Source organism: Talpa occidentalis, unplaced genomic scaffold, assembly GCF_014898055.3.
Source record: "Talpa occidentalis isolate TD23 unplaced genomic scaffold, MPIMG_talOcc4v2.1 talOcc4.16, whole genome shotgun sequence".
In the NCBI taxonomy this organism is placed as follows: Eukaryota; Metazoa; Chordata; class Mammalia; order Eulipotyphla; family Talpidae; genus Talpa; species Talpa occidentalis.
In genome coordinates this window covers 77,710,974-77,729,278 of record NW_023601653.1, presented here as the reverse complement: position 1 = coordinate 77,729,278, position 18,305 = coordinate 77,710,974, and the positions used below count along the sequence as shown (strand labels likewise).

At 40.1% G+C, this 18,305-nt stretch overlaps 1 protein-coding gene and 1 non-coding gene across 4 annotated transcripts in view; one reads left to right on the top strand and one right to left on the bottom strand.

The window, feature by feature from the left end:
* The first annotated feature begins 251 nt into the window (after window positions 1-251).
* The window catches only part of TFCP2 (transcription factor CP2), a 41,341-nt gene continuing 23,287 nt past the window's right edge, over window positions 252-18,305 (top strand). The window contains exons 1-2 of one of the 3 annotated variants that reach the window (XM_037514753.2): window positions 252-363; window positions 812-951. In XM_037514753.2, the coding sequence (XP_037370650.1) occupies window positions 830-951 (122 nt within the window). In that variant the 5' untranslated portion in view covers window positions 252-363; window positions 812-829. Of the gene's footprint in view, window positions 364-473; window positions 635-811; window positions 952-13,468; window positions 13,646-18,305 lie in introns of those variants that run through there. The other 2 variants (XM_037514752.2, XM_054696623.1) reach the window with 2 other exon arrangements.
* Window positions 17,385-17,487, bottom strand: LOC119248561 (U6 spliceosomal RNA). The gene has a single exon (XR_005125978.1). It is a non-coding gene; the product is annotated as a U6 spliceosomal RNA (small nuclear RNA).

Here is an 18,305-nt window from a genome sequence, read left to right as displayed (position 1 = left end):
CGGAGCCACCACCACAGCAGCCTCCCCACCCCGCGTGGCCGCGAACACGCCGACTCCTCGCCCAGCTCGCCCGGCCCGCCTCTGGGGGCGGGGAACAGTCGCAGAGCTAGCCAATCATCAGTGCGCATGCCGACGAGGTCTCGCCTTCATTGGCTAGCGACGGGGTGACGTCACGTTCGCCGCGACCCGCAAAGGAAGGCGGTGCCATGATTGGTTGACGCGGGGGTTCTGACGAGGCTTTCGCAAGCCGGCGCTGGGCGCTCCCCTTCCACGTCTCGTGGCCGCGGCGCGGGGCGCTGCAGAGGGCGGGAGTGGGCGCGGTGGAAATGTGGATTTGGTTCGAGGAGCCGCGGGTGTGAGAAGGTGTGACCGGAAGTGATCGTGGGACTGACCGGAAGCGGGGCCCGGGGGGAGAGGGAGGCTGGTCCGCGGGGAGGGGCCTCCGGGGAGGGCGCGGGAGAGGCGAGGGCCGGGCGGGCGGCGGGCGCTGCTGCGGGGCTGCTGGCGGAGAAACGAATGACCACGAGGTCAAGGGGGCAGCCCCGGGGCCGGAGGTGCCGGAACCCTGCCCTGCCTCTGCGCCGCCTGGAAACTGTTAAGCAAAGGGGGAGTCGCGTGGCTGCAGAGCGCTTGGGTGAGGGGGAATTTGGAAGTCAGCGCAGCCAGGGTCCCGGGCATGGCTTGGACGGGTCGGATTTAGGGGTGGCCGGTGGGTCCTGGGTGGGAGAGCTTTCTGGAGTTGTCTGTGTTTTTGCTCTTTTGGGGTGGAATCGCACCACTCGCCTTTTGTATGAGAAACCGTGTCTCCTAGGGCCAGGAAGGAGCCAGAATGGCCTGGGCTCTGAAGCTGCCTCTGGCCGATGAAGTGATTGAATCCGGGCTGGTGCAGGACTTTGATGCTAGTCTGTCTGGGATCGGCCAGGAACTGGGTGCTGGTGCCTATAGCATGAGGTGAGTGAGATTTTCCCAGACTTTGCAGCTTTTGAATAACAAAGGCAGGAGAGCGAATAAGGGGCGGGGTGGGGGCAGGGAAGGAGGTGTGTGGAATTAAGTTGTGCAGCTACGGAAAGGGGCTGATTTCTTTGTGGCTCTGAGTAGTGAATGTTGTAGGAATGGAACGAGGGTGTAGGGAGTGTCAAATCTGCAGTATTAGTGGAAGGAAGCAACCAGATGAATATTGAAAGGCTGTTTTGCCAGTGTGGAGACTTGGAGACGTGTGTGTGTGTGTGTGTGTGTGTGTGTGTGTGTGTGTGTGTGTGTGAGAGAGAGAGAGAGAGAGAGAGAGAGAGAGAGAGAGAGAGAGAGAGAAAGACTGGATTTGTGTGAGGAAGAGGCTTTAGTGAACATAGGAGGGATGTCTAGGGAGCCGGGGAGTGGGGTTTAGGGACTGAATGATGAATTATTGGTTTACTGCTTGTTGGGAAGGAAATGTGAGATCTTGGTAAAGTCCACACATTTGTGTCTTAGTCTGCTTTTAAAGCTTAATTATGGAGTTCTGAATTTTGAAACATTAATTGTGAAATAAAAAAGTGTCAGAGAATTTTCAGATGCTTCTAGACCTTCATGCATCAAGCCAAATGGTGATGATAAATAAAAATTTCCTTTGAAAGCAGCATAACTTACCATGTAGCTTATTTACTTCTATTGGGCTAATTCATTCCCACAGTATAGCTGTTTCATGATAAGATATGCAAAATTCGTGTCTGGAAATGTTGAAAACATCTACATCTTAGGGTTAGATGAACTATAATTGGGTTTCCAAATGCATCATAAAGGTGATCTAAATAAGCCTCAGTTGGGTTTTTGTGTTTATAGACGAAGGATGATTTTTCATATGGGGAAAATAGACAAATTTTACATTCTTTTAGTGAGATGCTTTGAGAGTTACATAATATAAACTTCCTTTCTCTGTCCCTGCTAACCCAAAGTATAACTTCTTCACTAAAGTGAGTTGGAACCTTCAGGAATCTTTGCTAACAAGCATAATAAAGGCTATCTTTATATACACATTTAGTGATTTTTTTTAGGGAAATTTGAGTTTTACCATGCAATAATCTCAATATTGAGAAACTTAACTCTAGTTTTAAGTGTGATCAGAAAAATAGGGTTGAACTTGGTCCGAAAGTAAATAACCTGCTCCTGAGTTTGCATGTCAGTGTCTGACATAGTATTTGATAATTTGTGCTGTTGTCCATGTAGCGTGCTATGTACAGTGGCAAAAAGTTTGGCTTTGTTAGGTTATCAGATTTGGGGATGGGGATAATTAAATGTAACTGTACTTGTTATAAAAATAGTTAACATGGTCAACAATTTCACATCTACCTATGTACTCTCTGTACCACAGGCCGTACATTTAAGAGTGCTTCCCTACGTCATACCCTGGGTAGTTTTCACGGGTGTTAGTAAAATGGTTTGCATACTTACACATTTAGATTTTTTTTCCCAACAGCAAATTCACAAGATTTTTGAACAACACAATATGCCAAAATTTTAAGTGTTTTTTTCCCCTCGACTTTTTCAATTATGTTTCCGTGCGTTACTCGTATCACTGTTTTCTAGACTCTTACATACATTCAATCTTTTGCATTAATTTGCGCAAGAGATTAGTTCCCAATTAGTATTCCTAAGAATCATCTGTTGTACTTACAAAATACAGTTTCCAGTGTCCCATCTTTGGTGATTGTGTGGGGCACAGACCAGAAGTCTGATTTTTTAAAACAAGTTCTTAGGTGATTTTGGTTCTTGCAGTTCAGGGATTACATTTTGAGAAATACTCATTGGAAGGAAAAGTTTTTATCCACAAAGGTAATCAGTTATTCTTAGTTCTTCCTTTTCTCTTTTTAATTAGGCCCTGTCATCTCTTTTCCCATACCTTTGTTTGGGGAAATATTCTCGTTGACAATTTGTTTTATAAAATTTTTTCTTTTACCCTAGTTTGCTTATTTTCCATATATCTTGTAATGGTTTTGCTTCACATCTATTGATTTGTATTTTATAAAGATTCATCCTCACTTAATTTCCCTTTTGACTCTTGATCTGCCTTTGTATTAATGTCTTTTCATAAGTGGTCCTTTAAATTTCTCTTTATGTTTCCCTTTATATGTTAATAATGGCACAGACTGTATAATAATATGGCACAGTTAAAGTATAGGAGATTCCTGAAAACATGCTGCATGAAAGAAGTCAGGCACAAAGGTCTATAGAACATGATTCCATGTCTGTGAAATGTATAGAAAAGGCATCTCTATGGAGACAGAAAGATGAGTGTATGCTGTGGGGTGGGGGGCAGGAGGTAGAGAATGAATGGTAATGGCCACTGGGGGTTTTTGAGGGGAGGAGGAGGTGGAGATGATACAGTGTTCTAAAATCGTGGTGATGGTTGTACAACTCTGTTATTACACTAAAGACACAGAGAATTGTGAACTGGGTGAATTGTATCTCAATAGAGCTGTTGTTTTGAAAGAGCATAAAGTTAAATTTTATGTTTTGTATTAAAATTTTTTTCCCTTTCATTTTTTTTAAGTTGAAGTGGAATTTATATGACATAAAATTAACCATTTTATTTATTTTTTTAAAGATTTATTTATTTATGCATACAAGAGCTGGGTATAGGCCAGAGGTGTGGTGGGTGAGAGGATTCACCAGAGACAGAGTGGGGAACAGAATAGGCAGACTGATGAAATATACTGCTGAGGGGAGCGGCGGGCGAGACAGGAGAGGTCTGCTGCGCCATTTGGGTTGCTTCCTGGCTGGGGATCAAATTCGTGCTGCAGAGGCTGCCTACAACTTCATAATGCTTCGTCTTAACCCCTTACACCACCAGGGAGGCCCCAAATTAACCATTTTAAAGTGAGCAATTTAGTGGAATTTAGTCTATTCATTCTGTTGTGCAACTACCACTGCTGTCAAATTCCAAAACGTTTTTTTTTTTTAAAGAGTTCTTTTTTTTTTTCTTTTTTAAGATTTATTTATTTATTTATACAAGCACTGGGTACAGTCAGTAGCATGGGAGGGTGAGAGAATTCACCAGAGCCAGAGCGGGGAACAGAACAGGCAGAGGGACTGAGGTACACTGCTGAGGGGAGCAGCGGGTGCAGCAGGAAAGGTCTGCAAGCCATGTGGGACTCTCGCCCGATGGCCGGGGATCGAACCAGCGCTGCAGAGGCTGCGAGCAACCGCTGCGCCACTGGGGAGGCCCCCAAAACTTTTTTATCACCCCAAAAGAATACCCTGTACTTGTTAAGCAGTTGCTCTCTCCTCTCTCCCTGGTAACCACCAATATGTGTTCTGTCTCTGGATTACCTTTTCTGGATATTTCATCTAAGTGGTATCAGACAATGGGTGAACTTTGTGTTTGGCATCTTTCACTTAGCAAAATGTTGTCAGGGTACATCCACATTGTGGCATGTATTCATACTTTAGAATTTCATGCCTTTTAATGATTAACACATGTTTTATGTATGTATCACAGTTTGGATTATCCATTCATTTATTGATGGATGTTTGGGTTGTCTGTGCCTTTGGGCTATCATGAATAATGCTAATACAGGATTGTATTTATACAGTGAAATGACCTTGAAATGTTTATAAACATTCATGTACAAGTTTCTGTGTAGGCATATATTTTCTTTCTCTTGGGTGTATACCTAGAATTAGAAGGCTTTATTAGAACAGCTTTAGGTTCACAGCAAAATTGAGAGGAAGGAGAGAGATTTCCATTTATCTCAGCCTCCATTATTGTCAACATTCCCCACCAAAGTGGTATACACTCTGTACCTATATTGATACATTGTGATCAGGTATGTTTAGCTTAGGGTTCATTCTTGGTATACTGTGGATTTGGACATGGTGTATGACATGTATCCATCATCATAGAATTTTCACTACCCTAAAAATTCTCTCTGCTCTATCTGTTAATTTCCCTGCTCCTCCCCTGACCTCTGGGGATCTGTTGATCTATTGATCTATGGAGACAATAAAAAGATCTATAAATTTGACTATAGAAACTTCCTATAGGTGGAATGATACAAATTTGTCCTTTTTGTGACTGCTTTATTTTTATTTATTTGTTTTTACCTCTTTTTTATTTTGGATATGGAAATTTTCTTAGCAGCACTCATTATTGTACAAGTATGTTTTTTATTTAGAAATGTATACATATTCTCTTACATATTTCTCCCACTCACATGTCTCTTTACTCTTTTATTGTGGTAAAATGTACTTAACATAAAATTTCCCTTTTATCCATTTTAAATTGTACAGTTCAGTGGCATTAAGTGCCTTCACATTATTGTACAGTCATCCTTCATCTTTTTTTTTAAAGATTTATTTTTATTTATACAAGAACCGGGGTACAGGCCAGATGCGTGGGAGGGTGAGAGGATTTACCAGAGACAGAGTGGAGAACAGAACAGGCAGACTGACAATACACTGCTGAGGGGAGCAGTGAGCAAGACAGGAGAGGTCTGCTCACCATGTGGGTTGCTCTGAGGCCGGAGGGGATGGAACTGGCACTGCAGAGGCTGCGGACAGCTTCACAGCACTGCACTCAGCCACCTGCACCACCAAGGAGGCCCCAGTCATCTTTTTTTGTAACTGCTTTATTTCACTTATAATGTCTTCAAAGTTTCACTGGGTCCTTTTATCATGAAGGGTGTTGTATTGTGTTAAATGCCTTTTCTGTTTCTGTCGAGATGTTGATGTGGTGTATTACAAGGACTGATTTCTTTGTGTTGAAATACCCTTGCATTCCTGTGACAAATCTTGGCCATAGTGTATAATTGTTTTAATGTGCTATTGGATTGGATTTGCTAGTAATTTGTTGAGGATTTTTCTGTCTATATTCTTAAGAGATGTTTCTGTCTAGATTCATTGGTCTCTAATGTTCTTTTCTTGTATTGTCTTTGTCTTGCTCTGGTATCAGGATAACCTTGGCCTCATAGAATGTCAGGAAATGTTCCTTCCTCTTGTCCTTTTTGGGAGAATTAGAGGACGATTGCTGTTAATTCTTTAAATGTTTGATAGAATTCACCAGTAACATTGGCAGTATGTCCATTACATCAACAATAAAGATGTTTTTAGAGACTTAATCCCTATGGTAAGGGAAATAAAATGGAAACTTAACAATTGGGACTGGGCCTCCCCGGTGGTGCAGCGGTAGAGCGCTGGGTTGCGAAGCTGCCCGCGGCCTCTGCGGCGCTGGTTCAATCCCCAGCTGCTCCCCGGCCACCGGAGGAGGGTCCCACATGGCGCGCAGACCTCTCCTGCCGCCCGCTGCTCCCCTCAGCAGTGTACTTCGGTCCTTCTGCCTGCTCTGCTCCCCGCTCTGGCTCTGGTGAATTCTCTCACCCTCCCGTGCTTCTGACTGTACCCAGTGCATGTATAAACAAAACAAACAAACAAACAGATAAATAAATAAAAACATGCCTCTATTTAAAAAAAAAAAAAAACAATTGGGACTACCTCAAATTAAAAAACTTTTACACAGCAAAAGAAAATACAACAAAGTTAGAAAGACATCCAACTGAATGGGAGAAAAATATGAACACAATATATAATTGACAAGGGGTTAATATCCAAGATACACAAAAAAACTCATACAATATACACAGAAAAACATCCCATATTAATAAATGAGCTGCAGATATGAACAGACAATTCACCAAAAATAGGATATCCAGAAGGCCATAATATGAAAAATTGCTCATCATCATTTCTAATGAGATGCAGGTTAAAACTACAGTGAGGCACCATCTCACATCCGTAAGAATAGAACATATTTCCAGCAACAAGTGATTGAAAGCAGAGAAAGAGGAACCCTCTTACCCTGTCAGTGGGAATATGAACAGGTACAGCTGTTACGGAAAGTGATCTGAATTCATTTTTAAAGCCCAAAATTGGAAATACTTGTATGGCCCATCTATCCCACTTTGGGGCATCTATCCAAAGAATATGAAACATCAACACACAAAATAGCTTTACAATATTTATTGTAGCACTAGTTACAAAAGCACAGATGTGGAAGCTGCCTAAATGTCATAGACAATTGGATCAAGATGTGGTATATCCACAGGATGTAATAGTATTCGATCATAATAAGAGATGGAATGCAGCCATTTTCAGCAAAATGGAGGGAGTTTGAGGGAGTTATGTGTAGTAAAGCAAGTCAGAATGGCAAAACAAATACTGGACATTCACACAGAGACAGTTTTTGATAAAGTTACAAAAACTAGTGGACAAATTCAGGATACTGTTGCCTCTGGAGGGGGATATAACTGAAGAAGGACACCGAAGACGTCTTAGTGATGTCTTAGCCTTAGCGTTCTATTTCTTAGTTGTTTGTTTTTTTAAAACCTTTTTGTATATCTGATTTTTATCTGATATACTACATAATACATTTAAGAAAAAAAAGCATCTACCCATAATCAATATCCATAATCTATATTTCCTCATCTTTTAAAGTTGTCCTATCATTTGTTGTTTTTTTACTGAAGTTCGGTAGATTTCTCTGTTTTCTTGCCCTGTTCTAATTCTCATGAAAGATGACCTGCAATCTGACAATGTTGCCTTCCCTTCATTCTCTTTGTTACTTTCTCTTACTTTTTCAACCTCCTCCTTTCCTGTGGTTGGTCTTTATCTGCCTTGTTTGTGTAGTTTCCATTTGCAGCTGATAGCTGACTGTTCATGCATCTGATCTGGAAGAGAAATTAACTTGAGACTTTGAGTATACAAATTGGGGTTCTGATTTTCCTTTCCTTGCTTGCTCATATTTTGTATGCACAGAAAGTGCTGGTTGATTCCCTCAGTCAGTAATCAGATTTTTATTCATTCAACAAGTATTAAAGTGCCTACTACATGCCAGATTTTATACAGATTTTATATGTACCTTTGAGCCTTTACCATGTAATCCCCTACATACATGCCATGTCTTTTGTCAGTTATGTGTGTATCTGGTATATTCTCCCAGTTTATGGTTTGTAATTTCACTTTATATGTTAATTAATTTGTGTGTGTGTGTGTGTGTGTGTGTGTGTTGGGGTGTTGGTAAGGATCCAGTTCCATTTTATCCATACTGATATCTAATTTTTCCAACATCATTTATAGAAAAGTTCACTTCTTCACCTTCTAGCTATACCTGCTCTTATAAATCAAATTTCTGCATATGTGTGGTAGTTTATGGTTTCTGTATTCTGTTATCTAGGTTAATTTCTCTGAGTCAATACCATGATGTTTTAATTACTAAAACTTTAAAATAATCCTTAATGTCTGAGAGTAAATCTCTTATTCTTCAAGAATATTTTGGATTTACTCATGGATAGAACTTTTAAAGTCTGTTAGTTAAGTTGATCTGTTGTGATATTGGTAGGAATTGAATTTGTAGCTCATTTTTGGAAAATTTGATACCTTTATGGTCAGTTTTTCCATTATTGAACATGATATAACTGTATTTAGTCTTACCTAAATGTTTTTAAAAAATTTCTCCTTTATATCTGTTTTCCTTGCTGGCTTATATTTTCATTATTTCTTATCTGACTATTGCATTTGAGCTCATCTCTTTATCTTTAGTCTCCTTTTTTCCAAGGGACAACCTAGCATAGTGAGATCTGGAACCAGATTTGGGAGTTTGGATTCTGATTCCATTAGGATTGATTTAAATTAAAATGGAGAAAATAATATTTATAGTGCCTACCTTGTGAGGTCGTTATGAAGATTAAAGGAGTTAATATATGTAAAATAATTAAGATAGTGCCAGACACACAGTGAATACTCAAGCTATTATTGCTGTGAATTAATTTTGCTTAACACCAAAGCCTGCCCTCTTAATTCAAGGTGAACACAATACATATTGAGAAGAGGATGAAAAGAAGATAAACTCATACATTTTGTAGATAAAAATTCTTAGAACTTGGTAATAGAAGTGAGGATGAGGGAAAAGTATCAATCTAGGATGCCTCCAAGGATTCTAGTTTGAGCATTTTGATGGACCATGTTGCCATACAGGGGTGGAGGGGCTTCAGAGGACACAGTCTATGCAGGTTTTGAGGAAAATCAAGGGTTCTCTTTTGAAGCTAGGCCATTTTATATCCCTGAGAGATATCAAAGACACCATGTTAGGTAGATATGTAAGTATGCAAATCTGCAGTTCAAAATAGAAGTCTGGGCCTAGGAGAAATGTTTGGGAGTCATCAGAATAAACTGATAGGCAAATGTAGAGGAATTAATGAGATCATCTCATCATACATCTGGGAGTGTAGAAAGAAAAGAACCAGAATCAATCCTGATGTTTTAAAGAGGAAGAGGGGATTGGGAAGATGCTTCTGGAGAGGTAGAAAGACAATCAAGAATATTCAGAAAGCCAGAGAGAAGAGTGGCAAATTTAGGAGTTATTGCTGTCTATTTTTTTTTTCAAGATTTATTTTTTATTTATACAATAGCTGGGGCACAGGTCAGAGTCATGGGAGGGTGAGAGGATTCACCAGAGACAGAGCGGGGAGCAGAACAGGCAGGCGGACCGAAAGCACTGCTGAGGGGAGCAGCGGGCGCTGCAGGAGAGGTCTGCGCCATGTGGGAATCCCCCTGGCTGGCTGGGAATCAAACCTGCCCCACAGAGTCTGCAGACAGCCTCACAGCGCTGTGCTCAGCCTGCTGCGCCACCGGGGAGGCCCTACTGCTGTCTTTAATGCTGCTGAGAATCGAAGTAAGATGAGTCCTGAAAAGTGACCTTTGAGTTTGGCTACATGGAAGTCATTGGTGACCATGACAAGCACTTCCCATGGGGTGGTGGAGTGAAAGCCTAGTTGTCACAGTCTGAGAAATTACTTAGATATGAGGAAATGAGGGGTCTGTATAGATAGAGACTTTTGGCTGTGAAAGGCACAGAGAAATGACATAGTAGTTGAAGGGGAATATGAGAAAATTTACTTGTTACATATTTGAAAGATACTCAAACATGATTGTATGTTTAATCCAATAGAGGAGGTTGATGGTGATCATGGGACAGATTTCAAATCCCTAGCTAGATAAGTATCAATCAGTCTTTCCTAGGGAGAGAGGAATTTTGTCTTCACTGTATCAGGAGCAAAAGAGAAAATCATTTCAAGGGTAAGTGGGTTAATCGGTTTGGTAGTGAAGATGCTTAAAAATGTTGGTATGAGAGTTTTAACTAATAAAATTATATGTGGAGAGGCATTACATGTAATTTCAGTAATGTGAAAATAATCGAGCTCTTCACAGACATCATAGATAGCAAAGTGCCCAATACAGATATGATAATTAATGATAGCATTTCTGGACTCCGTCTACAAGTATAACCTGATCACTTTTGCTGAGTAGCCTAATTATAAAGACCCATATTTTGTAATGGCCATATCGTTATTGTTATTTCAATCATTTATTTGGACAGTACTTAACTGAGTACCTGCTATGGTCAGACCTTATTAAGAGGGTAACAAGACAAATTAGGTACAGGACTCTGGGGCTGGCATTCTTATGGGAGGAGTAGTGAAGAGAGGTCAGTCAGGGAGGTAAGGAAATTTCAGAAAGGAGTGATGAAAATACATAGGGTCTACATTAGGTGGAGTCATCAGCAACATCTCTGTGGAGATGTGACAATTTAGCAGATATCTGAATGATGAAAAAGAACCAACCAGATTTCCAGATATCTGGAAATTGAACCACTAGAATCAAATACTGCAAATTTTGAATCTTTTTAGTGAGATCAGTTAAATGATAGAATCATTCTATTAGTATGAGATGTGTAAGTATTGGGTGTATCACCTTTAGAAATATCTTTGGAGCATTAAATGGGAACTTTTGATTGCATTTACCATCAGGAATGTTTTGAGCAGGTACTGCTTTATGCCAGGCATTGAGAAATAATAAGGAAGGATAAAACTTGGATAAAATTTGTTTACTGTCTCCCCATTGTCTAAAGCAGTGCCAGGCACATAAGTGCTCACAAAATACTAATTGAAAGAATGGATGAATACACTTGGATTTAGATCTGCTATTTACTAGCTGTGTAACCTTGAGCAAATTACTTAGCATCTCAAATTACTTGAACCTCAATTTCTTCAACTGGAAAACAACAGGGGAGAAGCAATTCCTCCTAGCCCACAGCATTATAGTGTGGATTAAGTGTGAGTTTATGTGTGAAAAATCAGTGGTAGTAGTTGAGTGAGAGTGGATCAGGACACGGGAAAGGAACTGTAGTTTGGCAGCTGGAAATTTTAAAAAGTGGAAGGAAAGTTGGGAAATAAAAGGAGAGATGAGTTGAAAATGTAAACTGGGTCCAATCTGGAAGGGCTTTAAGGAGCTCTGTTGAGGAACTAGCACTTTATCATGATTTCATTGGAAAGCCACGGAAGCATTATAAACAAAGTGACATTTAGGTTTACAATTTCAAAAGGTTACTCTGGCTACAGATTGGGGATAACCTTAAAAAGCCAGTTACCACTCTAGAGAAGGGTGGAAGCTTAGTGAACTGGCTATCTTCTGCTCTACATATCATAGAAATGCAAATTAATTCTATAAAAGAAAGGGAGTAAATAACCTGCTTTTATTGCATCATCAAGTCTGACTGGGGACATCTCCAGGGTTGTTGGCCATTATAGAAAAGAGATCCTTCATCAAAGATGTGGTCTGAAGGAGCAGGAGGAGGAGAGAATTCCACAAGCCCTCCCAAAGAGGACATAAAGCCCTTTTACTGTTTCATAGGGCTCATGTTTGGTCCTGTTAGAATTTCCCCTAAAGTCATTAGCAGTAAAAACTTTAACCCAGAAAAATGTCTGTGCTTGTCTTTCACTGCAGGGATAAATAGGGAGATAGGGAGATTGTCCAGCTTTGAAGCTAGGCTGGAAGAAAGCTTAACTTTAAAAAAAAAAAATAAGAATGAACTGGTAGACATTTTGAATCTGAAAAGAAGCTTTGAGGCTTAAATTATAAAGGGCCAAGTATGGTTTCTCTGAGTCAAAGGAAAACAAACACAAAAAAACTTCTGTTGTTTTCCCAGTTAGGTCATATTGTAATGATAACTGTCAGATCTTGAATACTGAAATGGAAGTTCTTTCTATATCAACATTATCAGATTCCCTGGAATATATAATCCGTGACTATTGTTACAAATTGTCATTCGTCACCTCAATGGGAAGAGCCAGTGACTTCAGAAATTTAATAAAAGACCCTGATACTAATGATGCCACAGGTGATGTTTTCAATTATCAGTGTTTTAATGAGATTTGTAGGCTGGTGAGAGCTAATCCTATAATGTAGGAAAAAAACTGAGAAATTGTATCTGGCAAATCTCCTAAGGTAGGGCTTTGATGATTCAGATATCTTTGATTAAACTTTTAATATCTTGCAAGCTCTCTGGAAATAAATTTGTATCTGACATTGGTCATATGTATTTCAGTTTCCAAAATAAGGTTTGCAGACGGATTTAAAATTAGATGTTTTTTTTTTTTTGTTTTGTTTTTTTTTAAGATTTATTTATTTATTTATGCAAGCACTGGGTACAGTCAGAAGCACGGGAGGGCGAGAGAATTCACCAGAGCCAGAGCGGGGAGCAGAGCAGGCAGAAGGGCTAAAGTACACTGCTGAGGGGAGCAGCGGGCGGCAGGAGAGGTCTGCGCGCCATGTGGGACCCTCCTCTGGTGGCCGGGGAGCAGCCCGGGGATCGAACCGGTGCTACAGAGGCTGCGGGCAGCTTCGCAAGCCAGCGCTCAACCGCTGCACCACCAGGGAGGCCCTAAAATTAGATGTTTTTAATGACTTTCTAAGCTAAAGGAAAATAAAAATCACATTTCTTAAAGAAGTAAATGAATGATAATTGGCAAACAATTCAGCAGAGTAGAAATGAGGGAGATTCAAAGACAGAGAGAGGAAAGAAAAATTAGCTTCTTTTTGAGGGGGGATAAACTTTGAGATGTACATAATGAATGATAACTATTCAAACTACTGAAAGAAATAGAATGATTTACATGAAGCACTTCTTACGGTGTTTATAGTACAGTAAGTCCAGTTGAGATTTGGGAAAAGTTCCAGATACAGCATTCCTAAGGAAAGACTTGTCCAACTGTCCAACGACCAGTATTTCTGAGGCAGCATCATTCACATAAAAACCAGATATGGTGTTTCATCTACTGCTTACTCATTTTGAATCAGATTCAGTATTCCTTGTTCTCATTTGAAGGTGGAGGAAGTTAGAGTTAATCTGTTCAAGGAAGAATTATGTAAAATACCTAGTAGGTATTTTACTAGTTATGTAAATTACCATATTAGGCCCCTTTGAGTTACTTCATTTTTACTATATATTTTTAAATAATCCATATTTCTTCCTAAAGTACTAGGAATATAATAAGGACAATGAACTGGAATAATTTAGTATGATTTGTGCATATAGAAATTTAGATGACAATGGTGCTATGCTCTGTAAGAGGACCTGATTTATAACTTGCCATTACTATTTCTTTGCCACGTAAAACAGAACGCAAAATACAGTCGCTGCTCCAAGACTTTTTGCTGAAGAAATGAAAAACAAAACCAAAGGTTTTGAAAGGATTTACTGACTGACGTCAAGCTGAGTGTTTCCCCCTGCTGTAGTGGTGATGGACATGCATAGGCCTGGACAAACTCTTCACCCTTAGTGGTAATGTTTCAAGGTGGCTCATTGGGTACTCTGTACAACCAGCTCTTGGTATTGTTAGTGGGCAGACTGAGGGTTGCGCTGGGGCCCCCAAACCTTACGTACTCTAAATGGGTTCTGCCATCGCTGCATATAGACAAAACATACTGTTAGTGCATAAGACCTTCACTAGAAAAGAACTTTAATAGAATTAGCGTGCAATAGAGAAAAGAGAAAGAATATAGTTTCCAATGTTACCCATCCCCTCGTGGGTAAATGCCCAGCCAAACAGTGTTGGCCCAAAGCAGGACCAATGAGACCCAAGAGCTTGCCGCCAGTCTAAGGTACCTTCTGGTAAGGAACCACAGAGGAGTGAGGCAAGTCTGGAATGAAAGGCGCAAATTAAAATACAAATTAAGGTAAGAGCTACCATTGTCAGAGAAGGTCACAGGTCTCTCACCCATGTCTCTTCCAAGTGTCTCCTTCCATGTTCCCTAAGTCCCTGGTGCAGGTCCAAGGCTGAGGAGCAAGCATGGCTGCTTTTTCACATGTCTCTCTGCTCCACGTTCCTCCTCCAGGTCTTCTCTTCCAAGACTTTCTAAGTCTTTTCCAGTTTCCCCTCCCCACTCAGTTCTGCCCTTCATTAGGTAGGGCAGAGAACCTGGTACCTCCCCTTTCGTGGAGAAAACTGTATAACAATTCTTTCCTGTAACAGTATAGGAAGATGGTCATCTAGCTGACAGAGATCAAACACATTACCTTTATTTATTAAGACACAACACTGAGTAGTTAAGCATAGCAACTTCTCCTTTCAGTTCTGACTGAATTGTCATGAGAGGTGGCCGGGAAGGGATTTTTCAAAGCTCCCATGTGATTCTTAATATGTAACCAAGGTTGAGCGCCACTGGCATTTATACGTCTTCCATACAGAGCTGACTTTGAGTTTAGTAATGCCTGCTACAAGTATGGCAGAAGATGACGTGAAAATTATTTCCTGGCATATTCAAGTGTTTGACTTTATATTTATCCTTATTAAATCTTACCCAGTTAGTTTAGCCTTCTGTCCTAGCCAATTAGAATTACTTTAAAAGTTAATATTACCGTGCAGGATATTTGTTTCCCCATCCCAGTTCCTGGCATATGCACATTTGATCACTATCCTCTTTAGTGTCCTCTTCCAAGTCATTTATGAAGAAATGTAGCAGAGGGATAGGCTGCTCCTACTTTTGACACTTTAGCTACACTCTTTAGGTATAGTTGTATAGTTATCCGTGACGCCACTAAAATCCATGTTTTTTCACCTTGAAGAATAACAAAATAAATGTTATTTTATATATTGCTGACATCCAGATATATTTATGTTTGCAGCACTCCTTGTCAAACCACATAAATAAAGGAAAATGAGTTAGTTTGGTTATGTCTTGCAGTGATTCCCAGGTACCCTGTCTAAATACTCATACTTATTTTAATAACCTGTTCTATAGTCTTGCTATGACTTCATGTCACATCACTGGTGTAAAGTGTGGAGATAAACTCTCTCCTCATTTTGAAAATTGTTATTACGACAAAAAGCAAAAAGGTAATGTGATGTTAGTCTTTATTAGAATCATGAGAGTCATCTGAGTTTACAAAGTGTTACTCATGGATCTCATCTGCAGATTCTTTAATTCTCCTAGTGGGTAAATTCATCCAGGATATTTTTATTTAGACATATAGGCACTTTTCAATAGTTTCCTTATTTATCTTGGTCAATAATCTGTTTGCCTCAGTATTTGCTCTCTCTTAAAATGATTTTTCTTTGCAGAAAAGAAAAAAGAAAGTTAGAAATTGAGCTGTTGTTCTGTCCCTTCTTTATGTTAATTAATGACATGCCATTCACATTAAAGAGTAGGTGTTGGCTTCCTTACTTTTTTTTCAAGTCTCAGCATATTCTGGGCTTCAGTGCAAGCTTGCCTCTTTATATATGTGGGTGCCACTTAAAAATAAAAGTAGTTTCTTTTATATACTTTCTGTGCATGTTCTTCTGATTCTGACTTGATTGGTGAGTCTTCCATCTAGTTCCTTTAGATACTTCTCTTCTTGACCCCTCTATTTCAGATAATGTGAGGTTGGCAGAATTTCATTCTGAGGAACTTCAATCCTGTCTTTCCTTTTAGCAGCTCAGACTATGTGCTTGGGTCCTGCCTGCATCACTGTTTGAACCTGCTGTGTAAGAGTCTAGGAACTACATCTAGCTGTGTTCCTCATTTTCCTGCCTATTTGGCTTTATTTTGAAGCTCCTGCCACTTCCTTTTTTCTGATCAATTTCTTTTTGGTCAAATTAGGTTCAGGATTATAATTCTACTCATTCTTCTGCCTTCTGGGTGATAGAATAATTAGCAAGGCAAAATATTTTTTATATATGCTACTTTTTAGTTGAATGACATTTTTCAGTTGATGTTTAGGTAACAGAAATCTCATTACTTTTTGTGACAGAGGGCTCTTAACCAAGAAGGTAAGCTAATTTTGCCACTGCTTTTTCCTCAGGGCATCTAATTGGTTTCATGTTAAAACTTGCAGGGACATCTGTCCTAGCTAGCTCTCCCCTCTGATCTTCTTTCCATCCTTCTCACAGATCCCAAGTAATGAATCCACTCTCTTCTCCTCTTTAAAGATATTTTAACCAGTTATTTATTGGACTTTAAAAAAAGATTTATTTATGCATACAAGAGCTGGGGTGTAGGCCAGTGGTATAGGGGGTAGAGGATTCACCAGAAACAGAGTGGGGAGCAGAACAGGTGGATCTACTGAAATACACTGCTGAGGGGAGTAGTGGGCAAGACAGGAGAGGTCTGCTATGCCATGTGGGTAGCTCCCTGGCCGGGGATCGAACTCATGTTGCAGTGGCTGTGGATAGCTTCATAGTGCTGAGACCTAACCCCTTGCACCACCAGGGAGGCCCTGGATATTTTCTCTTTTGACACTGATTCAGAGTACTGTTCTTGAGCTTTTATGCTGTAATTAGCATAGGGATGTTGGCATGTTTTGTTTCAGGTGTTTTATTTTCATCTTGGTGGGGTCTAAATGAGGGGTACAAATAGGGAAGTTATAAGTCCATGGTACCTCTTGTCCCCAGTTCGTTTCTAATTTCTTTAGATGCTATGGATACCTGTCTTCTATTTGCCTGTCTTACTCAAGCTCAAGTTCATTAGACCTCTCCCTTCCCTTTTCTAAGCTCTCTGTAGAAGAGAGCATTCAATAGCTGGTAGATAGGCTTGAGAGAGCTTAAGTCCTAGTTGTGAATTAATAGAGACCATTCAGAGGGCTGCTTTACCTCAAAAGGGTAATTTATACCTCAGGGGATCATGAAGCAGCTCTCCAGGAAAGATCACTCCTGATCTTTGCTTCTGTGCCTTTGTTACTTCCTCTCAATTGCTTTCTGCTATGCTGCCACTCATAGGTTTCCACTTAGTGGTACACATTTTTTAATTTTTTAATTTTATTTATTATTAATTTATTTATACAAGCACTGGGTACAGTCAGAAGCACGGGAGGGTGAGAGAATTCACCAGAGCCAGAGCGGGGAGCAGAGCAGGCAGAAGGATCGAAGTACACTGCTGAGGGGAGCAGCGGGCGGCAGGAGAGGTCTGCGCGCAATGCAGGACCCTCCTCCGGTGGCCGGGGAGCAGCTGGGGATCGAACCGGCGCCACAGAGGCTGTGGGCAGCTTCGCAACCCAGCGCTCAACTGCTGCGCCACCGGGGAGGCCCCACATTTTTTAATTTTTAAACATGGACTGCTTCATAGATTTGCACGTCACCCCTGCACAGGAGCCATGCTTATCTTTCATCATTCCAATTTTAGTATATGTGTTGCAGAAGCAAGCACCACATTTTAAACATAAACTCAGCTTATTTTTTTAGAAGGTAAGATTTCAACATCCTTATTTTGATCAGAGACACTTTGAGATGTCAGGAATTCCAAATGTTTAGGATATACTAGTGTTGAATATAATGGAGTCAGCCAAATGAAAATACAAATCATATTTACAGGCATTTATTAAGCACAGAAAAGAAGTTACTCTTTCAAATAGCTTGATTTTTTGGAGTGAATTAAAGACACGAAGTAATGAGAGACTATAATATGCTAAATTACACATTGATAAAAACGATTTAGTGCCCACTACGGTAGGGATTCCTAGTCTAAACTCAGTTTAGCTCAGAGAAGAAGCAGACTTGTATTTCTAAAATTGTTTCACAGTGAATTTGTTATTACTTCAGTGTAAGCGAGGGCTTAGAACTATTAACCACTGACCCTTAGCCTTTGCCATTAGCAACTGGAACCGAAATGCACTCATGCTCCCACACAGTATAAAAGAAATGCAGGGTAGCAACAACTCAAACATATTTGAGGTTTTAGATCTTAAAATCTTTGATAAGAAAATACAATTTTATGCATTTGGTTTGGCTGTACTGTTGTGAGTTAATTTTAGGAGTAACTTTCAGAATCAATTTTAGAATTTTAGCCTCAAATGACACTCCTTTGCTTCGTCTCGAGGAATTAGGTATAACGCCATATTATGCTTAAGACTAGGAGCTGTTGCTCTATATAACCTCACTAGGAAGTGACATTTGAGAAGAAGAAAAATATATCCAACCTTTGTAAAGGTTGTGCTGTTGCTATGTTGCAAAAATGCAGTTTGCCTT